Below are 25,890 nucleotides of genomic sequence, written 5' to 3'. Positions count from 1 at the left end.
CTTACCGAGCACCGGTGCACTGCAGAGAAGCAACACCCGCGGAGTTCGCTATCGCGGGTGTTGCTTCTCCGCAGTGCAACTGTGCTTGGCAAGAAACACGTACACTCAACGGGGCTAACCCACCGCGATCAACATCGAAAAATACAAATATTGCAGCTCATCTGGAAGCGAATATGGAATACCGTATTATTCGAAACTAATATTCGAAATTTCGAGAATTCGCACAACACTAGCAAATTTAGAAACATACCAATCCAATGTCGTTGCACGGCCCCTTTAACCGTACAAAACATTTTCTCGTTCTTTTCAGACAGTGCAGCTGTTAGGATGGCCAAGGAACAAGCTTTCGAAGCCAGGACAAAGAACTACATTGTCTTCATAGTAGTCATCGTCACGCTGTGCTTTCTAGTCAACTTCCCAATTTTACGCTGGTTGTATGGTGTCCGCACAAAGCACTGCTTGACACCCGCGTGTGAAAAACTGACGCGGGACATTCGTACATCCATGAGCCGAAGGTCACCTCCATGTCAGGACTTCTACAAATTCACGTGCGGGGGATGGGAAAAGTCCCATCCCGGCTTTCATGATCAGATGGAGTACGCTTACGGAAGTGTCGTCACTGAAATTACCAAAAATCTCAAGAAGGTAATGGTACCTCAAGCAAATCAAAGCGCAGTGGACAAAGCAGCTGCGGTTTTCCAGTCGTGTGTACATATGATCAACAGAGAGTCCTCCAACAGAGATGCGCTCTTGCGATTCATTGGAAGCATAGGCATCATTTGGCCGTCTGGAGGCACGGTGAATTCTCTCAAAGCTCTGGACGTGCTAGTACACCTGTCGCTATCGCTAGACATACATATCCTGGTTACCGTCGGTCTCTATGAAGCTCACACTGGAACATACAGCCTACGAATTTCGGTGCCTCAAAAGGTAGTGCACGAATACCTAAACGATGACAGAATGTCACAGGAACGGATTAAGGAGGTACTTACGCTCATATTCGGGCACAGTAACTTTGATGCCATGTTAAAAGTGATCACGATATTCGAGAAAAAAATCTCCAACACGCTGCACTCGGTGATCGCCGTTCGACGTTTCACGGACACCATACAGATCTTAAACATTGGGACATATACACCAAATCAACCCTCTTCTGAATGGATAAGTGCTATCAACAAGCAGCTGAGCATCAAAAAAGCCATTTCTAAAAGAACTAGAGTACGCGTGGACGACATCGCCTACTTGGAGGCCATATCCGAACTGATTGTGGAACTGGAGGACCAGACGCTTCTCTCGTGGTTTGTCGGCTGGCGCGTCGTCAAAGAGCTCGCCTCGGAAGCTTCATTTCAAGTGGGTGTTGCGCTGGCCGGTACCGACTACGTATTCAATGAGCAGCGCTGCTTCGCCACAGTGCGTGACAGTGTGCACTTCGCCCTGACTACACCGACCATCCTTTCCGCAAGTGAGGAAAGTACGAGGAGTTTCATCGCGAACACAGCCGTCGCAGTTCGACGTAGCTACATGGACAAGATTCGTCAAAACCACTGGATGGACTTTCCCACAAAATCGAGGGCGCTGCAGAAAGCGAGGTTTATGAAACTGCTCGACGGCTATCCAGCCTTCGCCGGATCTCCCAAACAACTGAACAATTTTTATTCGTATATTCCTGACATTACAGGAGACTACATGAGCAACATCTTGACGCTACGAAAAGCCAGGATGAATTTTCTGAAGGCCTACCTTCACACGAGGACATCTGAATCGGACCTGCATAAGTGGAACTTCCCGTTTGTGAGCCAAGACTCGCTGAAGTTCCATAATGACCTTAACCAGATCGTGGTACCTGTCGCTGCTGCCACGGAACCACTCTACCTCAAGCACTTTCCGACATCATGGAGTTTCGGTGGCCTGGGCACTGCCATCGCAGAGGAAATGTCTCACGCCTTCGATGTCATCGGCAAGAACTACGACGAGTCCGGGAGTCCCTCGGACTGGTGGTCGAACACGACTCTGTACAACAGCAACCAGAGGTCCCACTGTTACCTGAAAGACTTCGCGCTCTGGTCGCAGGGCGGCCAAGCGCTGTCCACAGTGGATCAATACCGTGCGCTGCTGGCGTCGATCGAGGGAGTGCGCCACGGATACCATGCGTACACTCTCTATTCTGCCAAGGACAGAAAACAATTACGAACCATCCCTTTCCTGGATTCTGAACAGATCTTCTTCCTCGGCTACTGCTACCGGTGGTGCTCCAGACGTGAGCCCAGGAACGTCATGAATCCTCACATGTGCAACTTTGCCCTGGCGTACACGAAAGAGTTCACGGACACCTTTAACTGCCAAAAAGGAGATCCGATGTATTTCAGACGAAAGTGCGATTAGTGGTCGCCCATACATACAGTAATCTGTAAATAACTTGATTCCCGAGTCCCGCGGTCGGGTTATGTTTTGGTAGGTGGATGTCTCGCCATCGGAATAAGTCGTTGAAAGCGAGAAAAAAGGCGACATGCCGTACATGCTGTAACTGTGTACATATTACTGTTTTTAATTAAAGACAGAACACGTCATCTACCTACGTGTCCAGTGTATGCCTTCTACTAGGAAATGTAACTGAAACTCTTGGGCAGGCACGGAGCCGGGGGGGGGGGGGGGGGGGAAGGGGGGGGGGCTATGGAGCCCGCCCCGCCCCGCCGCCCCCCCGAAACAAAATCCTGGCTACGTGCCTGATCTTGGGTATTATATCATTTTATAGGGCATGTTTCAAATCAGCAAGGCACACCAAAAACTTTTCTTTTTTGTATGTCAAAAGGGTGCCGACGTGCACACATCGCTACAGTCTTTCAGCACCCCTATTGTGAGTAATAAATGCTTTATAATTTCCAAGTAGGGAGCTGTCCCACCAAAAACCGTAATTTCATTGTAAAAAGGGTGCGATAAGGGTGCAGTGCAGGAAAGCGCGACAGCACATTCGCTTGAAACTTTTGCAGAGGTGGTTTTAGTAACTACGTATAATAAGTATCATTTGCACCAATGCCTTCCCTGGGAACATGCGAGTAGTATACCGGACACGAGCGTTTTGTCAGCCGAAAACCGCATTCCAGAAATGAACGGCGATCAAGCATATAGTGTCGTGTCGGGTGCTGTGTTCAAATTTATCACAAAAAAGAAAGGGGGGGGGGGGGGGGGGGGGCGCAGCGACGCATTTCAATTCCGAGGCTCTCGCTCCAATTGATGCCACCCCGTGCAACCGCCCAGGTCGACCTCGCCTACGGCCAGTACTGCCTGGGGAAATGAATGCGGTGGAAGTCACCAAAGACGCGATTGCGGTGTTATTGGTGCTTCGTGGTGTCCGTTTACTGCTCGTTTTGTAGGATGCGTGTATTGCATGTAAACTGGATTTGTATGCAGGCAGCGCAGTCCGAGGAAAAGCTGCCTACACCAGCACGTGCGACCCATCCGCGTCAAATACACGTAATTTTTCTTTTCTTTTGCCGGACGTGACATTTGCGGCCGTATCCGGTCAATTCCCAATGCTTTGTAGCACGTGCAAAATTTTAAGAAAATGTGCGCTTGCCCCCGGAAAGCAAGTCACCAGGCATACATGTGAAAAAAAAAAAAAAAAAAAAAGCGTGCACGTGAAGTCGCGTTCACACTCTTGCTACCGAGTAAGACCAAGAGAGACCAGACCGGTTTTTAAGCCTCTTGCGATCTCTTAGGGCCAGCTCCGCTGCAGCGCACCTGGTCCTAAGAAGTCGCAAAAGGCTTAAAAACCGGTCTGGTCTCTCTCGGTCTTACTCGGTCGCAAGAGTGTGAACGGCGCTTGACAAGAATGGGTCAAGGCCCGTTCACACTCTTGCAACCGAGTACGACCGAGAGAGACAAGACTGGTTTTTAAGCCTCTTGCGACGTCTTAGAACCAGCTCCGCAGCAGCGCATCCGGTCCTAAGACGTCGCTAGAGGCTTAAAAACCGGTCTCGTCTCTCTCGGTCGTACTCGGTTGCAAGAGTGTGAGCGGGCCTTTACGCGTGTGCGCACGGATAGCCATGAAGCATGCTGTTCTGCTAGTTTTGTAACATTATTAAGTTACAGTCAGATATCTGAAGAGTGTTGCCGACACCCAACGTAAGCACTGGAACAAACTCAAAATCCCCATCGGGGGCGCATATACAATCATAAATTGCTGAGCTTCTCATCCCTCTGCTGGAGTCCGATGGGTAGTACATACACCCAACTTTTAAAGGCAGAACACAGTTCTGGAGTCGAGCTTTGTTTGTGAACCTTTTATTGTCCAGGCAAGTCGAGGATTTTAATTTGTTTTTCCAGTTGTGGCTGGGCTTTCAAGAACTCTCGTGTCGAAGCACTCAGCTCATCAATGGCTTGTTGCGCTTGAAGTCTAATGACGTCATCTGATGTCGTTTGGTAGATGTGCTTCAAATCTCTATAAAGGTCTCTGACCTCGTGTGGCATGACCTGCAAAGGGAAAAGGACGGACACGGAACAGCTGTTGAGAGCGTCAAATGCATCCGTGCAGCCGACAACGCGGGTGCCCTGGCGACGTTGCAGAAACAGGTCACCTGATCTGTTTCCGCAACCACAAAACTCAACAGTGCTTTATAGTTGCTATTTTGTCCCGCTCGTTTGTCAACGCAGAAGCGGAGGTCTCCCTTTTTCATTCATATAATGATGCTCGTGGTGTGGCCTAGGGCAGCCGATGTGGCATGAGCTAGAGCCACTAAATGAGCTGCGCTTAGAGTATCGGCACTCCGTTCCCCGACATTGTTGTGGGCGCCGCCATTTTGGCTCGTATGTAGAGCAGACGCAACTGCCAATCGTCAAAATTCAAAAGTGCGACTTCCTCACCATTAGATTCGGTGTTCGGAAGGTCATGTAATATTGCTTTTCTCTGTCGCGAACTGTTTAAACATTTGTGAAGGGCGGAAAAGCGTTCCCTGTGATTCCAGATAAAGCTTCAGATAACAGGCAACCATGATTTTAAGACACAATATGGCCAAGTGTCGTTACTCTGAAGCGTAGCTTATCTAGTGGCACTGGCATGAGCGAGTGACGAACTAAAATCAAGCATTATCTGCTGCGTTCATTGAGGTCGCCTATCGAAGGTTAGGCTCTTCTCCGTTTTTAATCAATTTGGCCTCCGTGTGGGAGATGCGCTACCTCTCGGGGTATACACCAACACAGTGTTTACAAACAAGCCCGCTTTGCCCACACCAGGTGTGGGCACTGCGCATGCGCAGTGGCGTGACATCAGTGAGTTGAGTTGGTCTATAGACCCCTTTCAAAAGTTACGTGCCGATTATTAGAAGGTCGGAATCACTGTACAATGGTGGAACAGCTGACATCGTGGAACGTGCAAGTTGGTTCCATAAGATAGCTAACGTCGGAGCGCAGTCAAGGCTAGAAGCCGACGAGTCAATCAATCAGCGCCGAAAGTGCAACGTCACTGAGCTCATCGCCATTTTTGTGGGTGTTTTTGGCCTTCTAATTCAAACAAAAGCATAAAATGTGTCGTGACGTTGCCGTTTTAGTCCGCCATTGTGGAGGGATTATACAGCTGGCAACCGAGGGCAGTCTTTCGAAAGGGGTCTATTACGGATATACAACTACACAACGCAAACAACAAAGATGTTCTATACTTCGTCTCACCCTAGGATGGACTAAAGGTAAAAGCTACGCGCCACCAGATCCAATCACGAGCCACTTAGAAATTGCGTGGTGTATTTCGCACTTCGATGCACGTGTCGGTGCCTGCGTCTATACTTCGTTTCAGCTTCGATCCGAGCGCGGCCGATGTTATGAGCCGAAGGGCCAATCAAACAGCGAAACAGGCACAACGTCATGGCGTGCTCTCTGCAGTTGATAGGACCAGCCGATATTCACCATGTCTCTGTGCGTGTTCCTCCCCCAGATAGTCCTATCAGGCACAGAGAGCACGCCATGACGCTGCGCTCTTTGCGCTGTTTGATTGGCCCTTCGGCTCATAACATCGGCCGCGCTCGTACCAAAGCTGAAACGAAGTATAGGATCACTAATGGGTATGGGTGGACAGCGGTTCGAATTGAATAGCACTGAGTGACTCATCACTTTTATATCGCAAAGGAAGTTACAACATACAGATTTTGCAGTGTCGAAGCTATAGAAATGATGCAGCGCTTTTTGACTCTGAGCATTATTCGTCCACCCCTAATCAATGTTATCATAGTTTCGCATGCAACGTGATTGGACCTGGCGGCACGTGGCTTTAGCCTTTAGTCCATCGTAGGATGAGACAAAGTATATGCGATAGAAATCCGAATCGCCAATCAAGTGGGATCCGACTAAGATACATGAGAACAGGCAAAGACGCGGAACCAATGCCACGAGCCGAGGGGGCCAATGGAGCAGCGTGGAAAGTGCAAAGTCACGACGTCTTGCTTTTAGTGCTACGCCAATATCTCTTCCAATCCAATAACGCAGTGTCAGCCCCAGTTCCAACTCTGTAAAGAGCCGGTATGCTTTCCCTTGCACTACGAACGCTACGAGTGACGCAGCGCTATTTTCTAACCACTAATCGTACAGCCCTATTTTCTGTGCGTGCGTTATCGCCGACCCCTTCAATCAAGGACAGAGCGTGCAGTGACCTTGCGCTTTGGGCCTATGTGTATGCCTTTGTCGTTTACGCCACGACGCCAGAACTTGAACTAGCAACGAGAGATAGCGTGCGGACGGAGATTACAGTGGCATGCTGTTTGACTAAGCCTGACAGCGTGCCACTGCTTCGTACTTGCTGACACTGGGTTCGCTTCTAGTTATTATCGCTTTTGCCTGATGACATCGGAAAAATGATTTGACTGCACGGACCATGCGCCCAGATAATGAAGACAAAAGTGGGTGGCGGTGGCGAAGAGTGAAGGCGAGTCACATCCGAGTTAAAACGTTGAGAAGGAAGATGTTGAGTCAGCAGTGGCCACCGTCCGCATGCAGCGCCGAAACCGCAATATGTCACAAAATGAACTGTTGGGCTAGCGCTAAGGACGAGGACCAGTAGAATTGTAAAGGACGGACGCTGTAACACGGCATTTGCTGTCTTTCTGTATGTGCTCATCTGCTGGCTCATTTATTCAAGCGCAGACAGTGCCAGTGATGGAAGCAGTATTTGACCTTTTGTAGCAGTTTCTGCAGCAAACAAAATACTCGTTTGGAGCAGTCGCTGATGCTTTTGGAGCAGATGCCAACATCTGTTAGCACATCAATCGAAAATGAAAAAAGTGATTGCATCGCTAAACAAGTCCATCTATGATAATGACTAAGGGTTTCTGTTTGATACTGGACCATATTAGTAATTACCCTTTGAAATAAAAATAGACAGGGTGCAAAAGAAACACAGAACCTTGGCATTAGAAATAAGGTTCTGGACAGAGTAGGTTCCATTTAAAACGGGTACTAAAAAAATTGTTGAAAAATGAATCGCAGCGCAACACTTCAGTTGAGATAAAGCCTCCCTCCACTCCCATCTTTACACCCAGTAGTTTATTTAGCCTGTAATTATAATTTCTGTAAAATGACTGCATAAACCAGCATATGAGCTAAAGTATGTACGAATAAAAAAGCACCCTCTCCCCCCTCCAAGTTTTAAAAACCTACCCAACTAAATGGATGGATGGATAGATGGATGAATACGGCTGAGCCCTTTGGATCGGGCGGTAGCTTACGCCACCTAGCCAATGGCGCTCGTTAAATGGACCTTTAACGAGCGCCATTTGGGGAGTTGTCTGCAAACTACAATTGAAGAGCAGTCCAACATGCCTCCGCCCTTTAAAACACATTATCGTGCCGTTGTATTGGTTTTCAGTGCTTTTTATACCCCATACTACCGATACTAAAAAAAAAAAAAAAAACAAGGCGTCAAAATAGAATAAATATGCGCAAAGATAGATGCTGACAGTGCTGCTGTCGCAATTTTCGACGTGGCACCGCATCTCGGTGTCCTGCGAAAATGGCGACAGCGGGAGAGTATGCATGCGCAGAAGCTTTCTGGAACAAGGTCTACTCCTCTAATATTATGAACCACAAAAACAACCACCCACACATATTATAGAAACCTACACTTGTGCTTTAAAATTGACAGTGCTCTTTAGCACGTTCGAACCGGGGTGAAGGCAAAGTTTGCTGGTTTTCTGATCGATACGTAGCTGGGCGAGAACTACCTTGACTACCGCATTATTTAAAAAAAATAAGACCCACCTTTTTTTTGTTTCTTTTTTTCTCATCGTAGCATACTTCACTAAAATTAAGGATCAACCTAAAATCAAGACCAAAAAAGGTAGACCTGGAACAGTTTTCATCATAATTTCCGAGCCTATCGCATTGATCCAGGTGCTCAACCATGGCAGCCGCTGCTCCTAGCACTCGGGTGCAAAGCGGTAAAGCTCGGCGCACGCGTTGGTGAGAGACAGTGAGAGGCGGCAGGGAGGCACGCGGAAGACATGATAATCAAGAGATCTCACTAGGCCCTGGTCCTGTCTTATCAGAGTAGCCGCCATCCTACTATTCTGCAATGTTTTATCGCGACTTTTCGTACCTGACGTTGCAGACATGTCGTCTGGAAACTTAAGACGATGTCGGCGATCAGCCCGCCAGCGTATCAACCGACCAGCGCGGTTGACGAGCAATTTCTAAACCTTTTGTAGCGTGAGCTACACTGGCCGAGCTTGAGCAGTTTCGCGTGGCTCGCATAATGAGCCGTGCTCTGGTCTGCGCATGCGCGAGGAGCAGTGACGTCACACGGCGCACAGCGGGTGCGCCGCAGCCACCGCGCGCTCCGCCGCCACCGCGCCCGCCTCGCCGGTCTGCGCATTCCAGAGGAGACTGGCGCCGCCGCGTGCCCAGCTGTGCGCCTCCGTTGCGCAGTAGCCAAGTCTGACGCTGCACCGGAGCCACTTGATAGCGCCTTTCATTTTGTGTGCATAAGCTCACGCTACATATATCCGTGCATAACCGAACTAAGCCACCGCAAATTTTTTTTCACTGTAATTCAAAACGTAGTCGACGCTATGAGCCAATGGGACCAACCAAACAGCGTCAAAGCGTGACATTATGGCTTTCGTCCATCTTCCTGTGCGTGTTCTTTCATCGACTAAAGCAACCAAGTGGAGCGAATGCCCCGTGACACGCTTTTAGAATGCGTGTTCGTAGTTGCATCTGTTAGAGTAGGTGAGTAGAGACGCTGTGAAATATATATATTTGTAACATTTTCCTACCTTCCTACTGCTCACAATAACAGAGTCGACCAATAATAAACAATTTTTTTATGTTTTGCTTTGCTTAAGCCTATCTCGGTGCAGGTTTGGAGCAATTCATAGCAAAAATGGCATTTTGGTGCAAGATGCAGTGGAATTTCATTCATGGCGCAATTTGGCGCAGCGCTTCCATCATGGCAGTGCACAGTGCACCGTGAGCTTTCCCTTTCAGTCTGCATTTGTCTGTCTTCTAGGCTTTGACATAGCTTGGGCTACTAATAATCTTTATTGGCTCAGGAGAGCAGTGGCACAGCAGAAAGGCAACAGCCCATACTATCGTTTGTACTATATATACAATATGGAAGTTTTACTATACAAAGTATACAGCATGTAAACTAATGCTTTTAAGGCACTTTAGATGGCCCACGAAAATCAGCTTCTCAATGTATCATGTTGCAATTTACTACATAGGTACAAGCAGGTGGTAAAAGTTTAGAGTGAAAAAATAAAATTACCTCATTAAAAGAAAAAAATCTTTTTCTGGGCAATCTACGCCACCACTTCACAGACAATGCACAGATAGGGGTAAGTGCTGCCAACAGCTGGCACACGCCGCATTGAGGGAGCGCTGGCCAATAGAGTGCTTGCTAAATCACCCAGGTGCCCCGGCCCACACTCGAGGTATCATGGGAACTGTGTTTCTTCAGTTCCCTAGTGATCGGTCATATTGACCAATCCGATGCTTACACACTTTTTGAGTGTAATCCGGAGTCATCCTGAATAAGCATTGTATACAGTCCAAAAGACTTGACATATCACTTTTAAAATTTATTGTCAATGTCATTCTTTTTGATACTGTGCATGCACTCTGCCTTTCAACCTGGCTGAGCTGCAGAAAACTCTTACAATATTATCATTCTCGTGGTTGTTGTTTTAGCAGGAATTTCTAAAAAAACAATTTGAAAATACATAATAACCAAAACCAGGATTTAGCTCGGGACTCAGCAGGGCTGTTTATAGCATTTTTGCGTTTCTAACTTAATATCAGCGTCTTTGAAGCTGTGCGAGAATGATAATATAATGAGATATTTCTGAAGCTCAGCCAGGTTGAAGGGTGGATGGCATGCACAGTATAAAAAAGCCGACACTGACGAGAAGTTTTAAAAGTGATAAGACAAGTCTTTGGACTCTACCAGACACTTATTCAGGATGACTCCAGATTACACTTGCAAGTGTGTAAGCACTGAACTGGTCGAATTTACCGATCACTAGGTAACTGAAGGAACACCGTTCCCATAATTCCTCGTGGGGGGGCTGGGGCGCTTGGGGCATTTAGTAAGTGGACTATTCGGGCTCTTTTATGGGATCGTCTGCTATCATTAACCGAAGTGTCCGGCCGTCTTTCGACGCAGCATACGCCGGCTGTCAACAGCACTTATCCCTACGTGTGCATCGTCTGCGGCGAAGTGGTGGCGTAGATTGCCCACAACAGGTTTCTGTGTTGTTTTTTTTTCTTCTTCTTTTGAACGAGGTAATTTCATTCCTTGATTTCATTTTCACTGCAAACTTCCACCACCTGTTTGCACCTCTGTAGTAAATTGCAGCGCGATACATTGATACATTGAGAAACAGATCTTTGCGGGATGTCTAAAGTGCCTTAAAGGGGTACTAAAGAGGTTTTTGCAACCGTCTGTTCTTGGTCAAAACTGATTCTACAGGCCCTAAGCATCCTAAAAGTACAAAAATGACAATCATGCGACGCTGATTTTCCTATTGAAAATGTGATGAAATGTTGGGATACACTCCTTTCTGAGCGGAGTTTTACGCTCGGGAAAGGCGGGCGTACTCCAGCAGAAGTGTCAGCGCGGGAACGATGGGCGCTCGTCGTCGATCGGTAGGGAAATCGGTGTTACGTGATTGTAATTTTTGCATTTTTAGGATGCTCATGGCCCGTAGAATCAGTTATGACGAAGAACAGATGATCACAGAAACCTCTTTATTGCCCCTTAGTTTACATGCTGTAGTGCAACTACTCGCACTGAAGCAGCACCACCGGCATCTTTCGATTGTTGCTCGGTCGTTCTAGCCCACCTTGTCCGCGAATGTACATGATGATTTTGAGGCAGTAATAAAAGGGAAAAAATGTATGTATACCTTCTTTGTCCAGTGACTGAATAAAGTCTTCTCTAAAAATTCCCAATCTTAGTGGTGGTTCAGTGAAACAGCCAGTGAAACCAATGTATTCATTACTATCAAAAAAATAACAAAAAAAAATTCCTACTAAATTTAGATTTACGCAAGTTTGAAAACATCAGGTGCTACGTCACACCGCCTTGACTCTTTCGAGAATATGGCAATAACTTGATTAATAAAGTTCTAGCGCCAACAAGGAGAAGCCCCCTTAGAAAAAGGAGGAGAAAAAACTTACTTGGAAAAGCTTTGGCCCCATTCCTTTTAGGATGCAGGAGAGGGCGAGAACTGACGCACGGCCCACATGGTTCACTGGGTCCCTGATCAAGCCCCGCAAGCATGCCAGAATCTGGTAAAAACCACACACAGGAGTTACTCCAGTGCACTTCAGCATTATTTTCTTACTGGTCCTTACAACAAAAAAAAAAGCTGCTGGTCACCTCTTGCATAATGGTTCCAAAGGAGTAACCGAGTTTCCCACAAAGTTCTCCAAGGTTGGACACTGCTGAGGATCTGACAACAGGGTCAGAGTGCTTTGCTGCACCCAGGAAGCAATTCACTAGGAGATCCCTGTATTTGGGAGCAATGTCACCTAGAGGGAAGCCAAGCATTAAGGTCAACAAATTTGTAGCAAACATTCAGTGAGGCAAAAGGACCCAACAACCCTCCAGCACGTGCATTCCCTTCCAAATCCCCCCAGCCAATTTGCCTCTGGAAATTGTGGTCGGTTTGCCTTGCTGCATACCTGACCCGGGGGAATAACACGGAGCCAACGGTTTCAACAAGAAACTACATTTAATGGGACATGAACAGGACAATTAACATTGTTACCAGCGGCGCCCGAGTTCAGGCAGCGACTCCCTGTGCGCCGCCTCCGATGCGCCTTATCAAAGCGGTGCACGCGATGTGCGCGTGGCTGGCATGACGTCGCCGCCACGAGGGAAAAGTTCGGCACCTTTGCCTCGCAGTCGGGCAACTGGGCTGGGGAGCCGCCAGGGTGCCCACAAGATGTAAGAGCTTATGCTTTCTGTCACTAATTCCTTAGAGCAATCTACACTCTGGGCATGGGGACCTTTCCAACTGTTAATGCTTGCACCAGCTAGATGTTGGATAATAAAACAAATGGAATAAAACATGGAAAAAAATGAGAAGATGGCTTTGTCTGTGTTTTATGCACTGGTTGTTTTGCCTTTCCACAGAGTGTAACCAATATACTCAAGTACCCTATTTTTATGTCACTCACTCAAAACTTAAAAAAGAAAAGCTTGGCCAATCGCACGTCAGCAAAGCATAACATGATGCAGCTACACCATCAAATAAATGCAAAAGCAGCCCGAAAAAAGTTTGTATGCAGCAGATATTTTTTGCTATATTTTACTCCTGGCTACTACCTCATAAAGAATGATTATAAAATATTGTTTCTTGTATATATAAAATTCCTGAAAGTAAAAATATTTTGTCTCTAGACTTCGGTAAGCGGTTGCTCATTGCCGCAATAATGTCAGTCACTCTAGCCAAAGCGATCGAAAACAGACGACTGGTGCTTAGTGATCACAAAAAAAAAAATAGTCTTTCAATTTTCTCTTACCACAGACACTGAGCTACAAATAAAGAAGAGAGAACCTCCCAAAAGTAAGCCAAGGATACTTGGAAATGAGAAATGCCAGTCACTCCCTTGGAAAGTAATAATCCCAAAGTTGCAGATCTTCAGACAAATCCAAACCCCAAAACATTTCACTGGCTTAGATTTCTTACACTTCTCAAAAAAATCCACTGCCCTACCCATTACACAGCATGACATCAGCCAGTGATATAGCCAGGAATATCTCGGAGGAGAAGGTGTCGCCCGGCGAAGTTCGTCATTATTTGCTGCATATTTGCTCCATGGAGTTCAGCCTTCACTGGTATACTAGCGGGGGAGTACGCCAGTGACTAAACCAAACCGTACTATGCTCACAACTGGCAATAGGGATTCAACTACACATTAAAACGGGCCCGCGCACTCACCCAACTGCTTGCACACTCGAAGGAACACCTCCCCGAGATTGAGCCTTGCTTCGACGGACAAGTGCTCCAGTGCCACCTGTTCGGCCAGCCAGGGCAGGTGTCTGTCGAGGTCCCTTTCCACCAGCGCCGCAAGAGCGTGGATGGCACTCAGGTAAACATACGAGTCTTCCTCCTGGATGCCTGCCTGGCACGCCTCCAGCACCTCGTCCGCGTGCCCCAGCGTCTCTGCATCCCCTTCTTCGAGCAGACGACGCAGCCCAATAAATGCGTGCCCCCTGATCGGGACCATCCCATCGTGCAGCTCGCGCCACACCTGCTCAAATGCGGAGCTCCCAGGGCCCCCTGGTGCTCGCTGACGTGCTTCCTCTTCCACAATCGTGGTACTCTGCGGTGCCTGGTTTGCCAAGGTGGGGCTTGCGCGCTCCTGACGACTGACCTTGGCTGTCGTGGTTTGGATGCCATAGCCAGCTGCATACTTTTCTCCGAGTGCGAGGTCAGCCCGAGCATCTGTGCTGCTGTTAACAGAGCTGGAGCCGGATGAGCACTGTGGACGCTGGCCTCTCTTATCTGCGGGAAGTCCGGCCACGCCCTGCGTGGCTATGGCCACCTGCAACTGCTGGGCCAAGTTCCGCATCTCGACAGAGCTGTGGCTGGCTCCCAAAGTGCCCAAGATGGGCACACATTCCTGCAGTAGCTTTCGGTGACGCTCTGTTCGCTGGAACACATAGCCAAAGGACAGGAATGAATGCTTTGGAAATCGAAATACTGAAATGTGCACGGGCCGAAAATAAGCTAGCCAGTCATAGCAAAACTGATTTCTTGAAAAGTACTATAGCGATGTAGTCGACGTGTCAAGTTGTAAACCCACATTTAATTAGATCCTTAACGATTGGCAGATGGCAGTCCACTCACCAGCTCCTCATTGGGAATAAGCAGACCCAACAGTGTCAGGCAAAAGAACGTCGTCTCTGACACCACTGTAGCCTCCTGCCCAGCTTTCAGAATTATAACCCTGTTCAGGGTCTCCTGAAATGCCAAACACCCGGTGTCACCGACTGTCACTCCAACTCCATCAGAGCTGCACACCACTTCTTGAATTTGTCACAAAATCATTGGTGCCAAGCGTATTAAAGAAATTTGTTCTCTTCAACAATTCAAATTTAACTCACCACAACAAACTGAAGAAGTGAAGGTGCATTTTCCAGGAGCCTTTCTGAGATGTCTTGAGCTAAGTTCCCAACAAGGTGCAGCAAAACGAGGTTTTGTCTCAGCTCCTGGGAATTCAGTTCACTTTGAAGTGTGGGAGAGATGTTTGCATCGCCCCTTTCGTCTGATGAAAGTTTTGCCACAGTGGCAGTTAATTTCTGCAAGAAAACAGAAAAGCCAGCGCCATACTGGTCACTCTAAAGACTCCTTGGGGAAGGGACTTCCCAGGATTCGAACCCTACACTTGGTGCTCCAGAGGCTGAACTGGAATCTCAACAGCATAGACGTGGCCTTTCAAAGAAAGGTCATTCATTGCCTTGGATAAGGTACTAGTTACGGTACACGACAGATGACTCTCCCCATAGAAAGCTATCAGACAAATTACTGCCGAATATTGACACAACATGCCTAAATGGATATCTTCATATCCTGAAAGATAAGTAAACCCCAAAAGATATTCCACAGGGTTTCTGTCCTATCTTCAGTTCCCAGGCTTCTATCCTACCTTCAGTTCACAAAAGAACACTAAAAGATAACCAACCCTCCAAAATCATGTTGACCAAGTGCTAAGCACTGCGATAAGGACTCTCACTTCTGGCAAGGATACTGACTTGAAAACTTAGAAGGTGAGTGAATAAAGAAAGTTCCTCATTTATATTCCAAATTATAGACATTCTTGGTGCATAATATAAAAGCTGATGTCAGTATTAGTTGGTAAGGAACCAAGTCGAGCACGTTGTATGGGCTCTTTTCAAGTTGCAGACCGAAAGTTAGCCCACCATCCCTTTCATCCGATTTCGGCCTCCTTTAGGGGTCGGACATCTCTCAAGCTCTAGGAAAGCCCTTTTCTTACAGCAAGAGCTCTACGAAAAGCCCAAAGGCCCAATCACACTCTTGCGACCTCTTAAAACCTCTTACAAAGATGGGACACACTGGCACCATCTATTTGGTAGCAGTGTAAACTTGGTGGTCCGGCATATTTTCCATTTCTCTTGCGCATTATTATTTCTTTTTTGGCTCGAAAAACTTTTGTCAACGTTATAAACAAGCCTTTCTTATAGGTATTACGCACATTTGACCTCGAAAATACCGCAAAACCCTCCCTCTTGTGAAATGCAGTTCCAGGGTCGCCGCATAGATGGCACCAGCGTGTTCTTTCGTCCTAAGAAATTTTAAGAGGTTTTAACAAGTCTCGGTCTCTCTCGGTGGTACTCGGTTGCAAGAGTGTGAACGGGCCGGGGGGGGGTGCAATGATTTCCGGACTTCGGTCAAAGATTTCTGGAGGTTGCCCCCTGACACTTCTGAACTAAAGAAGCGAAAACCGATTTCGCCTGTGTGTTCTAGTTGTTGCGTAAACAAAAGATAAATATTGGCATTTCTTGCACCCCTCAACTCACTCCCAGCCTTCAGGGTCATGCCTGGTCCCCCTCCTAGTGACGTCATTCGGAGTGCAGTGTAGGTTCCCGTGTGCTATCTCGGACGACGCTTCCTCTCTCTCTCTCTGCTGACATTAGCGGGCGTTATGCTGCAGCTTAGAGCCGAGCGAGGTCACGTAATCTTTTCGCCGTAGTTCCTTCGGCTGCCACTTGAGGCGGCAGGTGGGGGAAAAAGCTAGACTTTTACTTTGCGATTAAGCAGTGGAATCGCAACATTTTTAATGAAGGAGGTGTTTTCTTTATCCTCCGGGACACGATAAACAAGGTAAAAATGACGAGATGAAAATTCTTTTATTCATAAAATCGTTGCACCGCCCCTTTAAGTGGGGGCCCACTTCCTGTACAGATATTGATTGTAAACCCCACTGGGAAGTTTAGCATCTGAGCAAAAGCTCAAAGGCTAAACATTGGGAGACAGAGGCCCAAGCAATGCCCCCCATCTTGCTTTGTTCGTAGCAGTCCAGCTTTCCAGAAAAAGTACAAGTTAATTTCCCTAAAAGTCAGCACTACTATGTCTGTACCACTACAATAAACTGCTTAGCAGGTGACACAGAGAAAACTAGACATGTACTAATATGCCTGTACCTTTAGCAAGGACAAGAAGAATGTCACTGCTGAATCCTTTGAGGCACCCTGCTCGAAAATAGCTGCAATGACAAGGCCCATCTGGTCCGTGCGTGCGGCCCATTCTTCGTCTCTGCACAACAGGACCCGACACTGTGAACGCTCCATTCTCAAGAACACATAGTAGTACAGAGAGTGAAACCTGTCTAAAATAAAGTTGATTTATATGGGGAAAGCAAATGTCTACGTCAGAATTTTACGTCAAATTGACTGTCTCATTGCCACCAAAGTCACGGGCCAGAAAAGTGTCAATACAATCTGGCTACACTTTGCAGGAATTACTGGTGAAGAAACCTCATAAAGCTTTTCAGATTTTCATAGGTCGAAGCTCATAAATATTCATTCTTGGACATAAATGCAACAGTTTAAATTAAATTTTACCAGACATTACAAAAAGCTTGGGAACCCTCGAATCAGATGAATATGCAAGACAGTGTGAAGGGCCCAACTTGTACATACCCCATGAGTGACGATCTACGAAGGGCTTGAACGCCTCCAGAACTGCCGAGAGCTATGCAAACGTCTGGTCGCACTTTACCGAAAGACGGCTGTCCTTCTGTGCCAAAAAGGCACCAGTGCAGAAGCGATGTTGCACAGTCTGCAGGCTGGGAGTGGTACACAACACTCAGAGTTTCCTCAGATAAAGACCTGCACAAAGAACGTTAGGGTTATGACAATACAGTGTGCTCAGAAAAAAAGTGTGCTCATGTGGTTCAATAAAGCTTCGCATGTTTTCTTTTTCCTCAACAGTCAAATGGCGTGTCATGCATGTGAAGCATTTGCCAATCAACCCTCCACAAACTGTTTTTCCACAAAACAGAAGCAGGCAAGAGTGACCTTCACAAGAGAACTTCCTGCTGAAACAATGGCTTTCTCAGCTTCTCGGTTAGTTTAGGGTAAACTACCATCACTATTTCTGTATATCAATTAGTAACAGAAATTTTTATAAACTTTCTACCCAAAGACCAAAAGACGAACGATGAAAGGCCAACCAAAAACATTGCGAATGTCATAAACAAAGTTGGAGGTGAGCTGTAGTAATTTTATAGAATGAATCTACTATTCTTTTTGCTGTCGAACATAAAGCTTGACTCTTTCAGTACTAGCTTCTGCTCAAATGCACGGGCAGGATGGTTTCACAGAGCTTCACATGCACTGCCATGAAAACTTTTTCTCAACACAGCCGCCGACTGATTTTTCAGACGCCGGTAATTTAGACTTGTTTGATATTTCAGACCTAAAGGAGGAACGGTGACCTCCTTGATAGAAATGGTCCATATTCTCGACCAATGTTTCAGACAGCTTGAAGTCCGAAAGTTGAATTTTTCGGACAAAATCGTCGTGAGCGATCAGTGGGAAACACCACCGAGAAGTCGCCATATTAGATTTTATGTTGGCTGCACATGGATTGGCTTGGTTTGGCAGCGCTACTTGAGTACTGCCAAGTCCTTCCACTAGGTCACGCTGTGCTACGAATTTTTTTTTCTCTAGCTACACGTCATTATCATCATCATTGTTACCATTTTGCTTTGTTCATTCGCCATTCTGCAGTTCTGAACTTGTACCTCTGATCTCGACTCGGTGAATCGTGTTTTTGGACTACACTGGCTTGGACGTCATGGCCCCATCTGTTCTCCTGCCGCTGCGAAGTGTTACTAAGAGGCGTGGAAAGTACTCAACCATAACGTTAGAAAAGAAGGCAGCGATTCTCAAGCTAATAGAAAGTGGCCGAACACAAATGGTAGGGTGACCACCCATCCCGTGACTCGTGGGACTGTCCTGCATTGAGGGCTCGTGTCCCGCATTGCGGGCTCGCAAGAAATTCCTGAATTTTCAAAATGTCTCGCATTTCACACTGTCATAAAATTCACTCTGCAACTCATAGCACTGCTGAACAACGGGGCATAGGGAAGCGCGAAGGTTGCTGGTAATCAAGTGAATCGCAATGGTACGCCATTTTCTATCCAAGCATTGCGGAAAGCGACCGTCGTTCTTGCAGAACCGACGCGCATGCACCATTGTGCACCTCCCTTTCATGGCAAAGTACATATTGTAAGAAAAAATTGCCCGCCAAAAGTTTAAATATAAATTATTGTAATTATTTTCAAATTTCTGTGTCAACGCGAAAGGGTTGCTGTGGAATTTCGTTTTAGTAAAGACAGCCACACAAGGCAAATAGCCTGCAACTCACAATGATCGAAAAAGAGGGCCATGTTGATAAAAGTAAGCGTTGACAGGAAACAATAACCAGAAAAAGATTTACTGTTTCATATTACCATTTGACGCACTGAGTTTTGTTGCAGTCGATTTTCATGTTTTCAACTTCGACACATTTAATAACATATTTAGCATTAAAAAATATGCACCAGGAGTGAAAAAATTGCTGCAATACAATGTTCAGGTGAATAAACAGCACAGGATATTAAATGTGTTAACAGAGCCTCGGTTCGTGGTGTGCGTGCTAATAAATTTCCTCCCCCCCCCCCCCCCCCCCCCCATGCCTTGCGTGTCCCGCATTTCGCTAGCAGGAAGGTGGTCACCCTAGCAAACTGAGGCATAACCTGAAGCAAGGCGCGCAGGCATAACTTGAAGCAAAACACTATTGACAGCTTTCTTAAGCCCGCTTATATGTAATAAAAGCAAGTTTTTTAATCTGCTGATTTTTCGGACTGCTCTATTATTCAGACGTTTTTTCGGTCCCTGCGAAGTCCGAAAAATCGGTCGGCGACTGTACATCAGCATCTAAATGCCATGACAACTATGTGGTCAAATACAGGTGAAAGGTGAGGAACAAAGTGGGTGTGCATTCTTCAAAGCAGCAATAATGAGGATGCCCCTGTTACATTTGATCTTGTAGACAGTGACTCCAAAAGCATATTTCACAAGGGCTCATGCCCCTTCTCGAAAAATTTATGGCCGCAAAATTGCTCGAGGGACGTTGATGAGCCACCTGAAAATAGGGGTCTAGATGGAGTGGACACCGTGCCACTGAATGATGAAGAACGACGCAACAATAGACATATTTTATTACTGTTCTCAAGATAGCTCCCTGCTTAAGGAGTGGCATGTATTCATTTTGAGTATACAATTAAATTTAGCCTGTCTGGTGTCTCGGACGTGCTCTATATTTTCATTAGAGCCTCGCATCTATAGACTCATTTCCCACGGCTATTATCTTCATATTTGTGACTTCGACAGACACTCCCATTAAAGGGGCACTGACACATCAAAATCCTTTTTTTTTTTTGTATCCGAAACGATTGAAAACGATGCCGGGACATTACCCTCAAAATTTGAAATTTGGGAATTCAGTATTTGTGAAGTAAAAAAACAATTTCCAAATGCCGAATTCAAAGTTCCCGTGCGATCGGCGCCGGTGCCTTGACGTCAAAAATTGCGGAGCCCTGAGAGTTCACTTTCTTTCACCACTCCCTGCTGTTGCCATGGCGACCCAAAGCGAGGAGGAAAGGAGCGGGCGCCGGCGTTGCGGCAGACCGGTTTTGAGCGGTGTCGCCTGTTTTCCGTTGGAGGATACAAATCCAGGAGACGGCACCACAACAAACTCCCGATTTTTGGTATTTCAAAAAGAAGGGCCGTAGTACGTTCGTAATTGCGTTAAAAAACATGTTTTAGGATTGCCGTAATTAAATGTTATAGAGATGTCGCCTACAAAGCTTCTAAATTTCATGATTCTTGACGTCACCGATCAAAAGAAGCGAGGAGGCGAGAGGCGGGAAAATCGAACACCAAAAATAAAAAGGCGCGCGTGCGCGCGAAAAATTTTTTTTTTTTGCGATGCGTTTTTTTTTGCGTGTCTATGACTGCAACTTGCATCGTTTTAGACAATAAAAAAATACGACCTTTGGGGTGTCAGTGCCCCTTTAAGCTGAAGCAATAAAATATCTCGCATCGCATTTCATACATCTTTATGCATGCCTTACAAAAGATGAACGAAACTGTTCTTGTAAAAAAACATCATCCTAAACATTTTATCCTAAACTTGGTGGAGAGAAAAAAACAGCCCTCTATGTAGTTGCCATCATACCCATTATATTACAGCACATAAATGCTATAGATTAATAGGGAAAAATTTTTTTTCATAACATTTTGCATGAGCTTTATCACTTTAATACTTCTAATGAAGACATGCAACATCAAAGGCCACCCCGAGAATAAAATAGTGACGTTTGGCTCAGATACGCCCACATCCAATATTTCTGTAAATTATATGCACTACCTTTGCCATAAATTAGCTACACCATGACAAACCAATCTACCATTGCGACTTTCTCGGAAGGTTTATTCAGCACGTCGGCCCACACTACTGCTGTTGTCTATCGTTACCTTCTCACAAATGAGGAATGACACAACTTACCGTAGATAGGAAATGGTATTTTCCGTAAAAACGGCAATTTCAAAAAGGATTGGAAAAATGGGAACCAATGCGTCAAGTAATATGTGGCCAGGGTCAATGTTGCAAACAATCTAAGAAGAAATGAGAAGAAATAAAGAAACATATTTAGATTTAAATGATCAAATGTGTGCACTCGTTCCCCATAGCAAAGGGTAAATTACTTTGTTAGATGAAAAGGCTGATGATATCCCTGCACAAGCAAACTGGCTAGGCACAGTACATTTTCAAGAAGAAAAACCTCAATTCTAAACAAAGTACTGCATTGAGCAGACTATCCCCATTTCCTTCCTGTACTCGTTTTCATCTTAAGGGAGCTGTGCAACAATTTCAGTGCTTTGCTTAAATAATTTGGGAGTTGATGTTTCGAACTTTCTGAAGTAAAGAACAAAAAACCGCTTTTGCCTGCATGTAGTTTATAATCTAAAAATGAACAAAGATTGAGGTTTTCGGCACCTCTCAACTCTTTCACCATCTTCCGAGTCACGTGCGCTGCGACGTCAATGGGGGTCGCACAAGGTTCCAGTGAAGCTCTCTCTCTAGAGCCATCAGTGAGCAGCGAGAACTCATCCCCCGCGTGACCACGTGCTGGCGCAGGGTGAACAATATGGTGAAAGGAGGAAAATCTCATCTGGGTCCAACCATCCCCGCCTGCCTGCCCCCCCCCCCCCCCCCCCCCCCCCCCCCCGGCTTCTGGCGGCTGTTCGCGGTAGCAGATAAAGCTGACGGTTTTGTTGGCCTCGGATAGGTGGCGCCACTAAGACTCCGTATAATAAAAGTTTTGTTGATGATACCAGGTTTTGGACGCATTTATATGTATGCTGGAACGACATGATTTATAGAAAAGTTACCCTTTATCGAGCAGGTATTCGCACAACTTGCTATTTTTCTACAAGACCCCCACAGACGTCATGCCGCGTGGTTCTCATGGCCGCCGCTCGCGGCTGCAGGTCGGTTAATATTTTATTTCTTGCCTTGCGATTACGCGGCGGAATCGCAACATTTTTAAGGAAGGAGGTGTGTTTTCTGTCCTTTGTGACAAGATGAACAATGTCAAGAGTAGAAGATGGCAATTCTTTAAACGTTAAAATCGTTGCACAGCTCCTTTAAGAACAGAAATAAAGAGAATTCCACCACTACTAATTTCCCCCTTTATGCGGGAAATTGAGCTAGCAGTATGTGCATTTAAGATCAATTATTTCGCATTTTGTCAAAACATTGCAAGGCTTTATTTCTTGCTTGTTATGGACTTTGCAGACAAGCTGAGCCTCCCTATCCAGTCTCGCCGACACAGGGGTTTAGGGACGAAGTTTCTTCAATAGATGTTCATTAAAGGCTCCTGGACCGAGCCCTATACTGCTTTGTGCTCAATCTTTAGAGAAGCTATTATGAGTGTGGCTGACGCTTAAACCCGCCCACAGAGATGCCCTTAAGAGAAAGTAGAGGGGTGTGGGAATAGGCTTGGTTTGTCCTCATTAGAGACAAACGTTAACCCCTTGATTATTACCACCACCACTAGTGGTATTCCGCAAGCTGTGACAGAGAGGTTTCCAGACCAGAGGCACACAAGGCCTGTGATTCTGTTAAAGATGATGCAGAGGGTGTGAAAAGCCAACCTTATGAACCAACTCCACGCAGCTCCCAATCTCGTTTTCAGTGGCAATGACTTCAGTCTGGTCGAGCAATGGACCTGAAAAAATTTTGAATATAGTCGCGTCTATGTTTTGTCAAACTCCATACATACAAGGGGTCTCTATCAAGAGGCTAGTGCTCACGTGACCACTCAGTGCAGGCTACAGTCACAGAAAACAAGTGCTAGGCAGCAAAACTATTGCTAGGGCAGTGCTGGTCCCATTGTTGTCAAGCTCGGGTTTCAAAGGGCGACCTTATCAGATAACAGCAAGGAATAGAAACGAAGCACCAAACCAAAAGCTGCCCACCATCTTGAAGCATGCAGTTGAGGAGCGGTTGAAAGAGTTTCCTGAGCAGCAGCCGAGACGTGAGGCACGGTCGGGCCTCAAGCATGGCACCTGTAATGCCGCATGCTACCCGAAATGTCACCTTGTCCGTGCTGGAGCCACTGAGAAGCTCTGCCACCTGGAAACAAAGAACACCTTGCATCACATGGTGCTGCCAAGAGACAAGAGGCTACGACTGCCAAATGAGGTATTTCAACTAGGGTAACTATTCAACAGTAGTTCTTAATTTTTTTTTTTTTTAATTTTATGGATAACATTTTTTAGATAAGCTATAAATCATGCAGAGTGCATACTAACATAGATATCGGTCATGGTACAACTTACCTCCAAAACACACCCAATTAAAAAGGCACATTAGATTTAAAGATTTAAGTTACAAAATGGAAATCTGGTTTATAACAGTCTTTAAAAGACTGCACTCTGCTTTACTTTTACCAGTTTGCTTCACACAACTTATTCAAATGTTTTGTGTGCTGGAGGTGTGCTTACTTAGAACAGCCATGAAGAGATAAATTTGCCTTAGTAAAGTAAACACAAATTAATTATAAAGGATCTAATAACCAAAATAAAAAGGGAGCAAAAATCAGGAGCCTCCGCCTATGAAAGGTCATTAATTTCCGCTCGGCAGGATTTGGTCAGAGGTGACTCCTGGCTCACCTGTGGTGCGAGTTTTTCATAGTAACCTTCTGGAGAAATTTTTCCACTGCCAGGGATCCTTGCGACAATTGTTGCAAATGCGTCATATTTTTCCCAGTCTTTCTCGGATACGATGTTGCCAGAGCTGTCCACTTCGAACGAAAAAAAAACACAATTAATGAAAGAACGCTTTAAACCTGCACACTCATAAAAAGCTGATGCTGAACCAGTTCCTTCCAACCTTCTACAACCAACTTACGTCGTCAGAACTGATGAAACCTGCTGTATAGATAAAGGATTATGAGCAAGAACCTCCACATGAAAACATAGGCAACCATGGAAGCAAATAATGGATGGTCTTAAACATACCATCGTCCGCTAAATTTGACGTGCCATATATCACCTACCAAATTTAGCAGAATTGGTCGACTTTGCATACAAAATTCTTGTATATACTCTACAAACAAAAATTTTGTCGGGAATAACCAAAACAAGCTGCAATATTTTACAAGGAGAGGGCGTTCATAACTAGCTGATAGAAAAAAAAAGAATTAAAATGTTGATTCTGAAGGACTGACAGATATTTCCTTCCCATTCGTGGCATGGGGGTGACACCTACCCAGTCTACATAACGGCTGATGCGAGTTAGATTCAGGCATTCGGCAGCAGCGGTGGCACGCAACGAACAGTGCGTGGTCACTCGCTCGTGATTTCCACAGGTTGGTGTCTTTGTTCGTTTTATACTTTCTCGCAGTTGCTGCTGCTGATGCCGATACTGCAGTTACTTTTGTTGAGTGCGCCTTGTGCGTTAAGATGAGTAACCAGGGCGAGGGCATTTGCCTCAAGTGTCTTGAACCGTTATTAGACGATGTCACTGATGTAATGTGTACGGAATGAAAATTCATATATCATTTTGGCACTCGTTCCGGGATCGCGGAACCGACTTTCAAATCAAAAGGTGAAGAGTTCCAGAAGTCGTGGCGGAACGAAACATGTCGTAGCACGTCAAAAACGAGAAGCGGTTGAAGTTTTAAAGCAAAAAAAGACACCGAAATTGACGTGGTCGCTATGCTGACGTGCATGAATAAGAAACTTGACAGCCTACCGAGTATGAAAAAAAAACTGCCTACGACATCGAGGTCTCCATTCAAAGCATGTCGGACAAGTACGATGAATTGCTGGAGCATATTCGTCAACAAGACAAAGACACAGAAAGTTTGAGGAAACGCGTGGAAAAGATAGAGAATGCTGGTACTGAAGGGCAACTGGCAGAAGTTAAAACAGGACTTGAATCAGCTGGAATGGTGCAATAGGAAACAAAATTTAGAAATTCACGGTGTCCGACAGGCTGAAAACGAAGACCTGCTGTCTCTGGTGAACCAAGTAGCTGTTAAAGGGATGCTGAACCGAAATCTGGATTCCCCGAAACACGCAGCAAAAGCGCGCAACGGGATGCTACAAACACCAAAACATCACTCATACTGCGATATCTCGAACGGATGACCGTATTTTTCAAGAAACGGAGGCGGATTTGGCAGGAATGTTGACGTCATGTTTCTCCGAGAAGGAGAGGGAACGGCCTTGCGTCTTCTCCGCCTCGCGGCCTAGAGCAAGCGAAGCGAAGAGAGGAGGAAACTAGGTATCTTGACGGTTACGCGCCTCGTCGGCCTGGTTCAACCTCGACTTCTTTTTCCAAAAATACGGCCGTCCATTTTAGATATCGCCTTACTAGTAGTGTTGTAGGGATTGTGGCGTCCCGCCTACATGCCCAGCATTGTTTTATTGAAATCCAAATTTCGGTTCACCATCCCTTTAAGCTAGGCATCCCAGCGTTAACCCCTCTGAGATAGTTTCAAAGCACAGGCTTTCTTTTAGGCCTGATAAAATCCCTGGGATCACTGTGCGCTTGGCACAACAACAAACTAGCGATCACTGGCTTGATCAAAGACGTCACCTAAAACGTCCTGAAGATAGCGAGTATCTGCCTGAAAACATGACTCGAAAGGACAAGGCTCTCCTGTGGACCACTAAGGAGTGGGTAAGAAAGCAGAATTATCAGTTTGTGTGGCACCGAAATGGGAACATATTTGTAAGGAGGAAAGCCGGTGACTGTGCTACAACTGTAAGGAGTGAACGTGACTTGATGAACTTGAACTAAGTGATGGAAC

The 25,890-nt window shown here is 46.0% G+C and overlaps 2 protein-coding genes across 3 annotated transcripts in view; one reads left to right on the top strand and one right to left on the bottom strand.

The window, feature by feature from the left end:
* The first annotated feature begins 338 nt into the window (after positions 1-338).
* On the top strand, positions 339-2,516 carry LOC8043390 (endothelin-converting enzyme 1-like). Its single transcript, XM_002416256.5, has one exon. The coding sequence runs from the start codon at positions 505-507 to the stop codon at positions 2,380-2,382; it is 1,878 nt and encodes a 625-aa protein (XP_002416301.4). The 5' UTR covers positions 339-504; the 3' UTR covers positions 2,383-2,516.
* A 1,749-nt stretch (positions 2,517-4,265) lies between these two features.
* LOC8043382 (transport and Golgi organization protein 6 homolog) overlaps positions 4,266-25,890 on the bottom strand; it is a 38,212-nt gene continuing 16,587 nt past the window's right edge. For both annotated transcript variants that reach the window (XM_029971143.3, XM_029971144.4), the window contains 12 exons: positions 23,744-23,874; positions 23,048-23,204; positions 22,724-22,797; positions 21,072-21,181; positions 17,156-17,344; positions 16,658-16,769; positions 14,600-14,794; positions 14,343-14,456; positions 13,431-14,145; positions 11,864-12,015; positions 11,662-11,772; positions 4,266-4,470 (listed from right to left, as the gene is read on the bottom strand). In XM_029971143.3, the coding sequence (XP_029827003.2) occupies positions 4,282-4,470; positions 11,662-11,772; positions 11,864-12,015; positions 13,431-14,145; positions 14,343-14,456; positions 14,600-14,794; positions 16,658-16,769; positions 17,156-17,344; positions 21,072-21,181; positions 22,724-22,797; positions 23,048-23,204; positions 23,744-23,874 (2,249 nt within the window). In that variant the 3' untranslated portion in view covers positions 4,266-4,281. The remainder of the gene's footprint in view (positions 4,471-11,661; positions 11,773-11,863; positions 12,016-13,430; positions 14,146-14,342; positions 14,457-14,599; positions 14,795-16,657; positions 16,770-17,155; positions 17,345-21,071; positions 21,182-22,723; positions 22,798-23,047; positions 23,205-23,743; positions 23,875-25,890) is intronic.

The sequence above is a fragment of the Ixodes scapularis genome, unplaced genomic scaffold (genome assembly GCF_016920785.2).
Source record: "Ixodes scapularis isolate PalLabHiFi unplaced genomic scaffold, ASM1692078v2 PGA_scaffold9__187_contigs__length_104089568, whole genome shotgun sequence".
Lineage (NCBI taxonomy): Eukaryota > Metazoa > Arthropoda > Arachnida > Ixodida > Ixodidae > Ixodes > Ixodes scapularis.
This window is presented reverse-complemented; position numbering and strand designations above follow the sequence as displayed.

Excerpts from the sequence above, each read along its gene's own strand:
- LOC8043390 (XM_002416256.5), top strand. The coding sequence starts at position 505 with ATGAGCCGAAGGTCACCTCCATGTCAGGACTTCTACAAATTCACGTGC.